At 37.3% G+C, this 12,779-nt stretch overlaps 1 protein-coding gene across 4 annotated transcripts in view; it reads right to left on the reverse strand.

Moving 5' to 3' along the window:
- The window catches only part of ACBD5 (acyl-CoA binding domain containing 5), a 31,740-nt gene extending 19,169 nt beyond the window's left edge, over positions 1-12,571 (reverse strand). The window contains exons 1-6 of one of the 4 annotated variants that reach the window (XM_060397252.1): positions 12,507-12,571; positions 10,994-11,162; positions 6,820-6,940; positions 5,308-5,380; positions 3,267-3,381; positions 3,137-3,169 (exon numbers count right to left, since the gene is read on the reverse strand). In XM_060397252.1, coding sequence (XP_060253235.1) covers positions 3,137-3,169; positions 3,267-3,381; positions 5,308-5,380; positions 6,820-6,940; positions 10,994-11,069 — 418 coding nt within the window. In that variant the 5' untranslated portion in view covers positions 11,070-11,162; positions 12,507-12,571. Of the gene's footprint in view, positions 1-3,136; positions 3,170-3,266; positions 3,382-5,307; positions 5,381-6,819; positions 6,941-10,993; positions 11,163-11,351; positions 11,571-12,506 lie in introns of those variants that run through there. The other 3 variants (XM_060397251.1, XM_027976548.3, XM_027976547.3) reach the window with 3 other exon arrangements.
- Between the last annotated feature and the right edge of the window lie 208 nt (positions 12,572-12,779).

Below are 12,779 nucleotides of genomic sequence, written 5' to 3' on the forward strand. Positions count from 1 at the left end.
TAAAAACTGACGATAAGTAAAATACAGAAACACCCACCACTCACAGGCACCTTCAACAAAGAAAGCAACAGGGAACCACCTAACCCCTCTCATCAAATGGATGTTTGTTAGCGAAACACCAGACAGCAACAAAAGCAGCCCCGTATCACCTCTGTGATGAGAGCTGCAGAAAGCATGAAGAATTATTAATAAGAGCTACTCAACATCCAAAAATCAACATAGTACACCGTGCTGCTGCTGGTGGTGCTAAGTCACTTCAGTCGCGTCTGACTCTGTGCGACGCCATAGACGGCAGCCCACCAGGCTCCCCCTTCCCTGGGATTCTCCAGGCAAGAACAATGGAGTGGGTTGCCATTTCCTTCTCCAATGCATGAAAGTGAAAAGGGAAAGTGAAGTCGCTCAGTCGTATCCAACTCCTAGCGACCCCATGGACTGCAGCCGACCAGGCTCCTCCATCCATGGGATTTGCCAGGCAAGAGTACTGGAGTGGGTTGCCATTGCCTGCTCCCGTAGTAGCCGACTAAAGGACAAAACCCACATTATTATCACAATGGATACAGAAAAGGCACTTGACAAAACCCAACACTCAACAACGTAACACTGAAGAAATTGAGAATATAAGAGAAATTTCTCAATCTGATAAAGGGGATTTATGAAAACTTACAACTAGAGTCATACTTTATGTTAAAAGACTGAATGCTTTGTTCCTAAAACAAGGAACAAGACAAAGATGTACTGTAAGTTCTACCTGAGGCTATCAGGCAATAAAAACAAATAAAAGGCATCCAGATTGGAAAGGAAGAAGTAAAATGACCTCTGTTTGCAAATGACATGCCCTCACACACAGAAAATGCTAAGTAATCTACCAAAAAACCTATTAGAAATAATAAATGGTTCAGTAAGGTTGTAAGATACAAGATCAATACACAAAAATCAATGTATATCTACAAACTACCAATAAACAATCCAAAAATGAAATCAGAAGAGGCAATTTACAATAGCTGCAAAAAGAATAAAATAACTAGCCACACATCTGACAAAAGATGGTATAAGAACTATACACTGCAAATGATAGTACACTGTTGAAAGAAATTAAAGAAGAGCTAAAGAAATGGATTAGAAGATAATATTGTTGAGCTGACAATACTCCCCAAAACGATCTATAATTCATTATACTCTCTAACAAAATCTCAGCTAGGCATTTTTATACAAATTGACAAGCCAATTCTGAAATGCATAGGGAAATGCAAGGAATCAAGAACTGGCAAAACAATTTTGAAAAAAGAACGAAGTTGGAAAGCTCGTATTTCCTGATTTCCAAGCTTCCTATGTATGTTCTGAAAAAGCCCATGTGACACAGATAATCTGTTCTACTTGGCCTACTTTTAATAAGAACAAAAAGAACTACTTCTTAATAAGATTTTTTGTTTAAAAAAAAACATAAAAAATTCAAAGATTACCAACTGTCTTGCAATTCGTCAATATCTTACAAAAGTGGAAACACCCATCAAACACTCCTAATATAATTTATTACTTATATAGTTCTACCTATGTAAAATGACATTTGTACATGGTTACTTTCAGCAGCAGGCTTTGATGATCAGAAGAGGAAACAATCTAAATTCCTTTAGAGTGGCACAGGTTAAATAAATTATGGTATAGGTCCACATCCCTCACAATCCTTGGATCTAGATATGATTTGAAATCGAGTTTTCTAACTTTGCAATGGTCATATACTGTATATAATGTATATTATACAATACCTTCAATAGAGTCTAAAGGCAGCTCACTAAAAAATTTTTAAAAATAATATTTTTACAGCAAAACATAGTAATAGGCAAAATTAGAATAAAAACTTAAAATAGCCTCATGTCATTTCAGATCAAGGTGTGCTGCTCCTATACATATTAGGACATGTTTCTGCCAAACGGGTTACCAAAAAAGCTTTATCAAGCCTTTTGAAATTTGTAATTATAGCTAAGGGATTATGGATCTGAGACATCATTATCTGAAACTTCATTAGTTTTTTCAACATTTGCCTCTGGTTGTAGGCTGGACACAGCCAAAGCAGGTCCAGAATTACTCCCTTCTGCATGCTAGCAACACACTTCAGAGAAAGAAAACACTGACAGTCTTTTATGACTTGAGTAAGTATGAAATATAAAGAAGGTAATTTGTTAACGTTTGACTCCTCGAGTAGCCAATCAGATACAGAGGGTGTGGTACTGAGTCATACATGGTAAAAATCACCATCAGTTATGATGGCAGACACAGGACCTAGGACAGAAAGATTATCGTTTCCATCAATTAGTAAAAGATGGAATGGGATGCCAGGGAAAGAGAAAGTAAGGATGGCCAAGCTGATTTTTATTTAAAACATATATGACTGTCATTTAAAATGACTCTTACTGGCTCATTTCACTCTACTTTCTAAAACAATTTGAAGAACAAATGTTGACAGTTAATACCAGCAAATCTGGGACTTCCCTGGTGGTCCAGTGGCTAAGACTCTGAGCTCCCAGTGCAGGGGGCCCAGGTTTGATCACTGGTCAGGGAGCTAGATCCCACATGCTACAACTAAGACCCAGAGCAGCCAAATAAATAAATAAAATTTAAAAAAAAAAAAAAAAAAACAGCAAATCTGCAGAATATTCAGCTCCTGCTAGTACATAAAGATAATCCTTTCAATTCTTTACTGAGAACATGAAAACAGAATTCTAAACAAAAAAGACAAGTGAGGTGAATTCACTGACGTCTTGTTTTAAACACTCTAAAACTCTAGCTACACTAAAGTTAAACCATACTATAAACATAATCACTTAAAATTAGCTAGCAAGTCATTTCAGCCATAGCACTGCTAATACAATTCATAAAGCAAACAGAAAACATAAAATATGAATCATAAAAATAAAACCATGAATTTTGTTACAATTCTGTATACAAATGAACCATCTGTCATATTTTAATAACTCAGGGTTAAAAATCAGGGTTTATAATATTTTGGAACTTGGTGCAATGTATTTGCTTAGAAAAAGAACTTGAGTGAAAAGCTCGTTAAGTTATATAAAATTGTGCAGAATTCTTCTGACATGTAAATTTTGAACAAAAGTTTCACACGGATTTCATTTATTCCTACCTTCTAAGCATTTAGAGATTTTCTCCAGTCGGACTGGCATGTGAAAGTGAAAAAAAAATTAGACATATAAATATTAATACACACATAATATATCAATTGCTGAATGAAAAACTAGGTAAAAGAGCCCAACCTGAGGTTAAATCAGAACTTCTGCCACTTTTTTTGTCTTCTACAATTTCATAAAATGGACCAATGACATGTAGCAATTCTTCAACTTTCTCAGTCATCGGCATAGTTTCGAGAATCTGTAATGAAATGAAACAAATCTTGTGAAAACCAACTATTACTGTGATCCACACTAGGACCAAATAATATATTTATAATTTACTTACTGATAAACTTTGAGAAGTTCCTCTACAGACTCCTCAAAGTATCTATGTTAATTACATATTAATGTATATACTACCCTAGAAATATTTCAGGCTAAGATTTAAAAGCATTCTCATTTTGAAAACTACATAAGCTTCATGTAAAATTTTACATGATAACCTATATATTGTGCATTAAACACTAAAGGCACTGATGTAAAATAAAATAAAAAACTGTGGAACTAAAGTAAAATTCTTGTGTTCGGTATTTAAAAAGGTACTTAAGGAAGGCAAGAAATGGTAACCACTTTCAGACGCCTTCATAACTATGGGCCAATTTAGAATCATCAGAGTTAAAAGGCAAGGTAAATTAAACGAAAAGCATTCAAATAAACAGTCATAAGCTGGTGACTGACAAATTGTTTCTATATGTGGAATTTTTTAAATTTATTTTTAACTGGAGGAAAATTGCTTTACAATATTCTGTTGGTTTCTGCCATACATCAACATGCATCAGCCATAGATATACATGTCCCCTTTCTCTTAAATCTCCCTCCCACCTCCTACCTATATATGGAATATTTTACAGACATTAAAAAGTCTAAGATTAGTTCTATGTGTGCTGATTGGGAAAATATCTATAACTTTTTTTTACAGGCAGAAAGCTAGTTGCTGCACAGTATGTTTAATATGGTACCACTATTGGTTTTCTTTCCATTTTTAAATAAAGGATATATATATATGTATATATATCTTTTCTGTATCAATCTACAAAGCATAATTAAAATTACCACTAAAGAATTAAAATGGAGGGAATGAGGAAAGATTATAACAATATTTAAGGAAAAAAAGAAAAGAATGGTATCAAACCAAAGCTGTAGGTTATCTTTCTCTCTGCTTTTGAAAGGCTCCTTTGTTGTGCTACTGATACAGTTAACAACCAAAAGAACTAAGCTCTGACCTCTGTAACAGATAAACAAAGTCCACCAAATAAAACTGTGAAAATGTAACAAAATGCACAACTCTGAGCAGTATAGAAGAAATTAGACCAAAGCAAATCAGTCTGAATCTACCAAGTAAAGAATACTACTAAGAGATTAATACTGTCGAAGCACGTGGCAAAAACTATTCCTTTTTACAGATTTTCTTTACGTTCAAAGGTTATTTTACATTCTCAGGCAGATCTAGATTTCACAACTTCTGATCTATTACAACATACAAATCGTCCTTTATAAAAAAGGCATTAAGATCATGTTTAAAATGACAATTAAAAATTATTTCTTCATCAAATTGCTTCTGGAAGAGCTAATTAATAAAGAATCCCCTCCTTACTAGTTACCAGACAAACTAAAAGCATCCTTATCTTATTCTCCTTCTGAAGAATTTTTGCATTCACAGAAAAAAGCTTGTTAGTGAGAAATCTACTGATAGGAACATCTCAATTTATGAGTCAACACTTGTACGAGAACACTGTTGGGCAGTTTTATTACCTATTTCTCACTAAAAGTTTCAAAGCAGAAATGTTTTAAAGACAGTCCAGGTAAGTACCAGACTCCTGAGAAAGGGAAATCAATATTTTAAAAGGTTCCTATTCACATACTTTCTGCAGAAGTCAACTATAGAGAAAGATAGGAAAGATGAAAAAAAGAAAATACCATGTCATGATGTGCTCTACCTTCAAGAAAAAACTGCACCTTAAGATGAACTTTGATACAGATAAAGCCCTGATAAAGTCAATAATCTAGATTCTATATTCTAATGTAATACAATCTCCTTGTTTCTTAAAACAAAGCAATTAGACTGATATAAAAATTAAGGTGGCCCTGAAAAGTTTTATTTTCTATTATGAATTATTTTCCCTACCTTTTTCATTTCTTCAACATAAGCAATCATGGCTTCCTCTTTGGTCATATCACCCAAAGAACTCCACGCATCCCTAGAAATGAAGATACCCAAATAACAACAGAAAGACGCCTGATTTCAATTGCTTAGAATGCAATTTACAGTTACTGCTATAGGGTCACTAATTTAAAACAGGCTTTACTTAAAGCTATTAATATAAACATTAACATGTTTCCAAAGGATCTCTTTAAAAGCACCAAACTTGAAGAAAAATATCAGAGTAAAATGGCAAATTGAGTAGTATCTAAAACTTTATTAATAAGTATAAAAATACATATATATCATAGATTACAGAGACTACTTTATACAGACTACAGGCCACAGACACTATACACTGTTCATGATTATTTGCTAAAAACTCTTTAAAGTCTTTATCATTATAAAGAACACTGACAAAAATGAACATTTTAGAAAATTTTACAAGCACTGTCACAGTCATGTTTCAAATGAACAGAAGTTTTGGTTAATTTAAATAAGAGTCTAACTTAGACACTTGAAAAATGGAAACATTTTCTTACTTCTAAAAAAACTGAAAATGTGAGGGACAAGAAAAATTTAAAGTCTCAGATGATGAGAAGAGCCTTTGAAATTTTTGCCTAAAATGAAAACCTCTCTTTTTAGAGATATTTTCCAGAAGCAGTTAAACTCCACCAAAGGTCAATTCTGAGGGAAATCATTAATAAATAAATTTTCTTCAAACAGTTTAAAAACCATATTGCTGTTACCTTTAAGCTAGTATCTTAGGACTTTTCAAAAAGATCTTAGAGGAAAGTACAGGACTAAGAAATCCTCAAAGGAGTTTAAGGACTTCCAGTGCAGGGTGAACTTAGCCATTGAAACATATGGCTCTTAAGACTTACTCTGCCAGTTAGCACACACTGTTCCTGACTTACATCATGTATGGTCACGATATTTTGTTTAAGAAAATCAAACGTTGGTCAGTTGGAAACATGGCAGAGGTATTTTGTGATTCTGGTAAATATATTAAAAATAAAATTTCTATTCAAGTACAGTGGGACAGGAGTGATAGCTAAGATAAAAAGTAAGCCAGAACCTGAGTCATGCTCCTAGTTACTTATTATCTTAAAGGCTCGAAGCAAAACATGTCACCTGACAAGCCAAAGTCAGTCTTTTTCTTGGCAGGTAAAAGAAGCAGGAGAGTTTGGTTTTTTAAATGCAGTTTGCGAGACCTTCTTGGCATAATATAAAGAAAAAAAAATTCCATAAAGGAAAAGACTAACTGAAAATGCTTTTTTATCTTTGATACAACCACCTCTTGTGGTTTTATTATTTTTCTCTCTTCCCCAAGACCTTCCTATTTGTGTGAAATTGTGCTGGAGCACATCGAGGATAAAAATGGACCCAATACTTGGAACACTTTATGCACAGAATAATACATAACCACATAAATAACAGTCAGATGATAATTATATTAAACTTAAAAATTCTTCCATAGCTTCTTCATAAAATTACCATTTATATCTTCCAACAGGATCCCAGAAGCCAGGCTTTGACAGTTTACAAGGTCCTTCAGTTGCCTGCTTATAGAAGCTATAGAACTTGAGCATCATTTCATTTGTTGGCTGGAATGAACCTGTTGAAAACATACATTAAGTAAGATCACTTGGAGAATATAATTGATCATTTAATGCAATAAATTAGCTAAGCTATACTAATAGTGATTTTTTAATACTTCATTAATAGTTCAAAGTATTCCTATTTTAAAACAACAAAAGTTATGGCTCAGGTTCTTTATTCCTTTGATTTAAAAATAAAATTCCCTGGTTACCCAGTAGTTAGAATCCACCTTGCAATTCAGGGGACACAGGTTTGATCCCACATGCCACACAGCGTAGGCCAAATCAAAAAACTCTGATATTGTACACTTTAATAACAATGCCCAACAGTTCGATAAATAAAAGAATAAACGAACAAATATGCTATAAGTGTAACCAAAATAATTGGTAAATGTCACTTAAAAAACCAAAATATAGAATAACTGTATCATGCAACTGCTGCTGCTGCTAAGTCACTTCAGTTGTGTCCGACTCTGTGTGACCCCATAGACGGCAGCCCACCAGGCTCCGCCGTCCCTGGGATTCTCCAGGCAAGAACACTGGAGTGGGTTGCCATTTCCTTCTCCAAAGCATGAAAGTGAAAAGTGAAAATGAAGTCGCTCAGTAGTGCCCAACTCTTTGCGACCCCATGGACTGCAGCCCACCAGGCACCTCCGCCCATGGGATTTTCCAGGCAAGAGTACTGGAGTGGGTTGCCATTGCCTTCTCAAATATAGAATAACTGTATCATGCAACTGTAATAAGGTACTTTTATCCAAAAATTGTGACAAATCACACTGACTAGAATAAATGAAAAAGTGAAATATATACTCTGCTAACTCAAACTGCAACAGCAAGAAATTCAACTTCTTTTGATTCCCGATTTCTCAATGGATTACAAAGTTGGGCTACAGCCAACCAGCATGTACTGTGGTAGAAAAAGAATTACTCCAATATGAAATATGTATCTCATTTCCTACCTCCATAGTTTTTAGACACATCAGTTTTTTAAGGATCAGTCTTCATACATGTTTCTAGCATATCAGGAAACATTTTTATCTTTAAAAATTTCAAACTGTTTGAATTAATGCTATAAGTTGCAATACTATTTAACAACAGAGAAAAACTAGAATATAAATGTTTTATAATAACAAGCTAAATAATTTTGATACACATATGACAGGATTATTTATAATTACTGCCCTAAAAAATTTTGCTGTTTTTTATGTACTAATATGAAATTACATTCATGCCATATTATAAGTGGAAAGGTTGTAGACAATTTTATTGTCTTATTCCAACTTCGAAAAATAAATATATATGCAAATTTATTAGCTGTACATGTGTGTGTAAGAGCCAGCTTGTATTCATGAATGTGTGATCTAGATATACATATCAAATTATTCTCACTGAATATCTCTGGGACTTAGAAATGGGCAATGAGGCAACTTTCACTTGCACTACTTTTATATTACAAAGTATGTGTTATTTTGTAATAAAACTTAAAATACAGAAAATAAAGACAAGTAGAAATCATTTAAAAATTTACTGTAGAAAAATATAAAAAATAGCATGAAAAATGCTTCATGATCTACTGTGAAATGAGAACAAAACAGCAGTTTAAAACAGCATAACCAGAACAATCCATTTCTGCAAAATAAATACTTACATAGTTAAAAAGCAGAGTAGAAGGAAACACATTAAAATGTTAAAAGAGGATACAGCTAGATCATAGGCATATAGATTACTTCTAGTTTCTTTTTTGCTCATTTTTATTTTTTCAAAAGTTACATTTAGTGTATATTATTTTTATTCCAAAATTTAGAATAAAAATTAAAACTGTAAAACTATTTTATAAACGTTATAGATTGCATAATAATCTGATAACATGTAGTTATCGAAAGCTAACAGTTCATACACATTGTGAAAATTACAACACAGACAAACTGAGGCCTGATGGTTCAGATTTGGCCAGGAATACATAATTAATTCCAAAATTACAATAAGAACTAAGTACACACTACATGCTCATTTAACAATATCCATTAGATAGAGTGTTTCAGTGATACAGTTTTTACATAGAAGAGGGGGAAAAATGGAGAAACTATAGTTTAAAATGGTTACCTATTTCAGTAACACAAACCCAAATTTAAAACATCAAAAGCTTCATCTCATAATATCTTTAGCCAACTGAGATGTAAAAGTTTATTGGTTAGATGACTAGCATATACATTAGGTTACAACAAAAACTAATAACATATACTGACTATATCCTATGTATAAGACACTGGATAAAGTATAATCTTGTCCTCAAGGTGCTCATGCATAATATATTTGATATATATGTGTTTAAAATACTATATAGGAAAACAAATTTCTACAGGCCAAGAGTATACCAAACAAGATGCTACAGGATTCTTCGTAACTTTATACCATAATAAAGATTAAGCAACAAGAAACAAAAAACTATAAGTTTATTTGCAAAATAATCCAGAACAGACGACACAATTTAAAAGTTTTACTATAAAAATAATTAATGAAAAAATAAAAATTAAAAAAAAATTAAATTAAATTAAATAAAAAAATAAATTTGTATAGAGAAGGAAAAAAAATAATTAATGATTCATTATAACAATAGTTCTGCTTCAATTACTATCAATTTCATTTCAGGGAATAATAGTACAGTACTGAACATTGCCTAACTCTGTTGCCATTTGGCAGAGGTTCTTGACTTTGCAATATCTTCTTAAACGTTACACAAACTGTATTTATACTTACGTGGATTTCCTAATAAGCAATACATGATCCTAGTAAAGATAGCAAACTATCTCCAAGTCTATCCTATCAATTCTCAAGAAGTATAAAAACACATGTTTTAGAAATAAAGATGAAGGTACCATTTAAACAAAACTCTTAGCATCATGCCTTCCTATAAACTCTCTCAATCAGACATTTTAAAAATCAATACCTAAAAAAAAAAAATACCTAAGTTCCTATGTTATTTCCTTACATTTTGTTCATTCACTCCTCTTTCCTCCGATCTGATGTTTGAAGATTACGAAAGCAAAGTTATTTTATGTATAGTTGTTTTCAAAACCTTTTTTATCTGCACTTAATGAATGTTTGTTAATAGTACTGAACTTAGCCCAGTGATTTACTGAACTTGGCCCAATGGATTGCTTAGCCCAGTGATCACGAAAATAGGGACCATGACATTAAATACTGTAGTAATATATTAGTGTTGTATTCAGTTAGTTTTACACTCTGGCACAATAATAGCACTTAAAAGCATCATTTTAAAAATATGTTTCTTGTGAAAGATAATTCATATAATGCAGAAAGATAAGTGAAAAGTCAAAGTCTCCCTTTTCAAGCCTTTCCACAAAAAAAAAAAAAAATCTGAATAATGGCCTTAAACTTCCCAACATTTGTCAAAGACATAAAATTACAAGTTCAAAAAGCTCTGCAAAATCCTGAACAGCATAAACATGAAGAAAACCATACCAAGACAGGTCATAATCAAACCACACAGAGAAAAATCTTGACAAAGTTCAGAAAAATGACAAGCCAAATATCAAAGAACTCCAGTGACTTTTCAGCTAAGTGGCAAGACTCCAAATGAGTGCAAAAGAGAGAACACTAGTACAACGAAACAGTTTTTTTTTTAAGCAGTAAATATTTACCCACTTTTTAAATAAGAGAAATCGTTTTACATGTGAATACAGTGGTTCTTTTCCTTCACATGAAAAGTTTTCAGAAAGTAGACTTTATGAGTATGCGACCCCAGGCATCTCTATCCTAGATTTTATTTTACCATACCCAAATTCGCAGTCATTAAGTGACGAGATTTTTCAACAATACAAACTGCTTAAGATCTCGATACTATATCTGTTTCAGGCTTGAAAGATCAGCAGGCAGTTAATTCACATCCGATACCTCCCTTCAACTGCATGCAGAAATCAAGGAAGAAAATAAGTAGGTTAAATAAGCAAGACCAGAAGCAGAAAGACTGTTCAAGGAGGTGAGATTCAGAAAACTGGGGCCTCGGGCCTCTGCAGGAGGCTTCTTCAGCGGGGCCCAAGTGCACGTACCATTTTTCGGCAAACTCTGTATCACCTTCACAGCAGCCTCAAACCGGGTTTCGTGCACGGATTTCGTGTCCGCCATCTCCAGCCGCCAGCGCCGGCCCCGGTCCCAAGGTCTGTCGCCTGGAATCAGGCAGCAGCAGCAGCACCAGCTTTCCCAGGAGCCTGCATGAAACTGAAACATGGAACGCAGCCGCGGATCAACATTCCCGAAGGGAGGAGGACTCCAAAGCGCAGCTGGTCAGCTCCCCGTGGCCCTGCCCTCTCCAGGCCACACCGTCCGAGATGGCCCGGCTCCTTCCTCCTCCCCGGGGCGTGACCTACGCTGGGGAGGCCGGGCCACCCGGACGGAAAAATAACTCACCGAGAGGAAGAGCATCTCTAGCAGAAGGCGGAGGGGCCCAGGGCACCGGTGGTCGCGGTGCAGCCGTCCCACCCACAGGACCCTGGCGGGGCAGCCACACCCCCCATCCCGGCGAGGTCTGTCTGTCCGTCCGCGACCTCCAGGCAGCCCCGCCCCAGAGCTTTGGGGGTGGGTGCGGGGGACCCACTCTCTGCTGCCGCCGCGCAGCAAACTCCACCCACCCGCCCGGCGGCTGCGGCGGTGACGCGCGCTGTCCGTCCCTCCCCAGAGGAGTTGGCCCGGAGAAGGCTGAAAAGGAAAGGAGGGAAAGTGGATCGCCGGAGGGCCCTGGGATCGCTGTTTGAACAGGCCTGAGCGAAGTGTCCTTGCTAGCGCGACCGCCGCCGGGGTGCACCGCGGGGAGAAGGGGGATTCAAGGGTGGGGGGGGGGGCGGTGCGCTGCGGGACAAAAAAAAATGACTGGTCCCCAGCGTCTTAGGTTAAGGTTTGGAGAAAGGTGATGGGGCTTAAGCAAAGTGCTTTATATCCAGAGAGGCTTGGTGCGAACCTTGAGTTCTGCCATTTAAAGTTCTGTGGCCGACCTAGGGGCAAGTCACTTCGCCTCTCCCGATGGCAATCTTCCTAACACCGGTAGAGGAAAGGATTTAGGGATGTTGGGTGGAGGTGCTTAGCAGTGCTTGGCTCACAGGCCTTCGACAGCTTTAGCCGCCCCGACACAAGGACGTCCGAGCAACAACCAAAGGAGAGGGGAGGTCGCCCGCTACTTAGACGGGGCGGGGAAGGAAGAACACCTTCCCCGGCATCACCCCCCCCCGACTTCGAGCCCCAAGGAGCCGGGCACAGTACCGCTCCAGCCCGCGCTAACGGAAGACAGGGCGTGGGTCAGGGACGAACGAGGACCCAGTAGAGGCGCGACGGCCCTAGAAAAGGGTAGACCCCGGGCCTTCGCCTTCCTAGCGCATCGAACCGCATCGTCAGGCACCTAGGAAGCGCCCCCAGGCCCACAGTGGAAGAGCTGCTTTGGGTTCTGGGGGGTGGAGTCCTGGGGCCCGGAAGCCCCAAAGTCGCCAAGGTCCCTCTGTCAGTTCGGGATGGGTTAGGAGGGTGACTATTCCAAATCTACTCTTCCCCTGGAGCCGCAGTGCCAGCCTTTACCTTGATTCTGCGGGGGTAAGGCCTGTCCGTTAAGGTCCCCGATGCCCGCCCCTCGCTGTCCCCCCGCCCACCCCACGGGCTTGTGGGAAATGTGGTCCCCTCTCCCGGCACTTCCGGACACCTCCCTCCCCCTGGCGGGAGCTACTCCCACCGTTTCCGGTTCGGTTTCTCGGTGCTGTAGACCCTGGAGCCGTTGGGCCGGAAATCCCGCTATCCTATGCTCCTTCCAGAAACACCACATCCGCTTCCATCCGAAGGGAATCGACCATCTGT

This window comes from Ovis aries, chromosome 13 (assembly GCF_016772045.2).
Source record: "Ovis aries strain OAR_USU_Benz2616 breed Rambouillet chromosome 13, ARS-UI_Ramb_v3.0, whole genome shotgun sequence".
In the NCBI taxonomy this organism is placed as follows: Eukaryota; Metazoa; Chordata; class Mammalia; order Artiodactyla; family Bovidae; genus Ovis; species Ovis aries.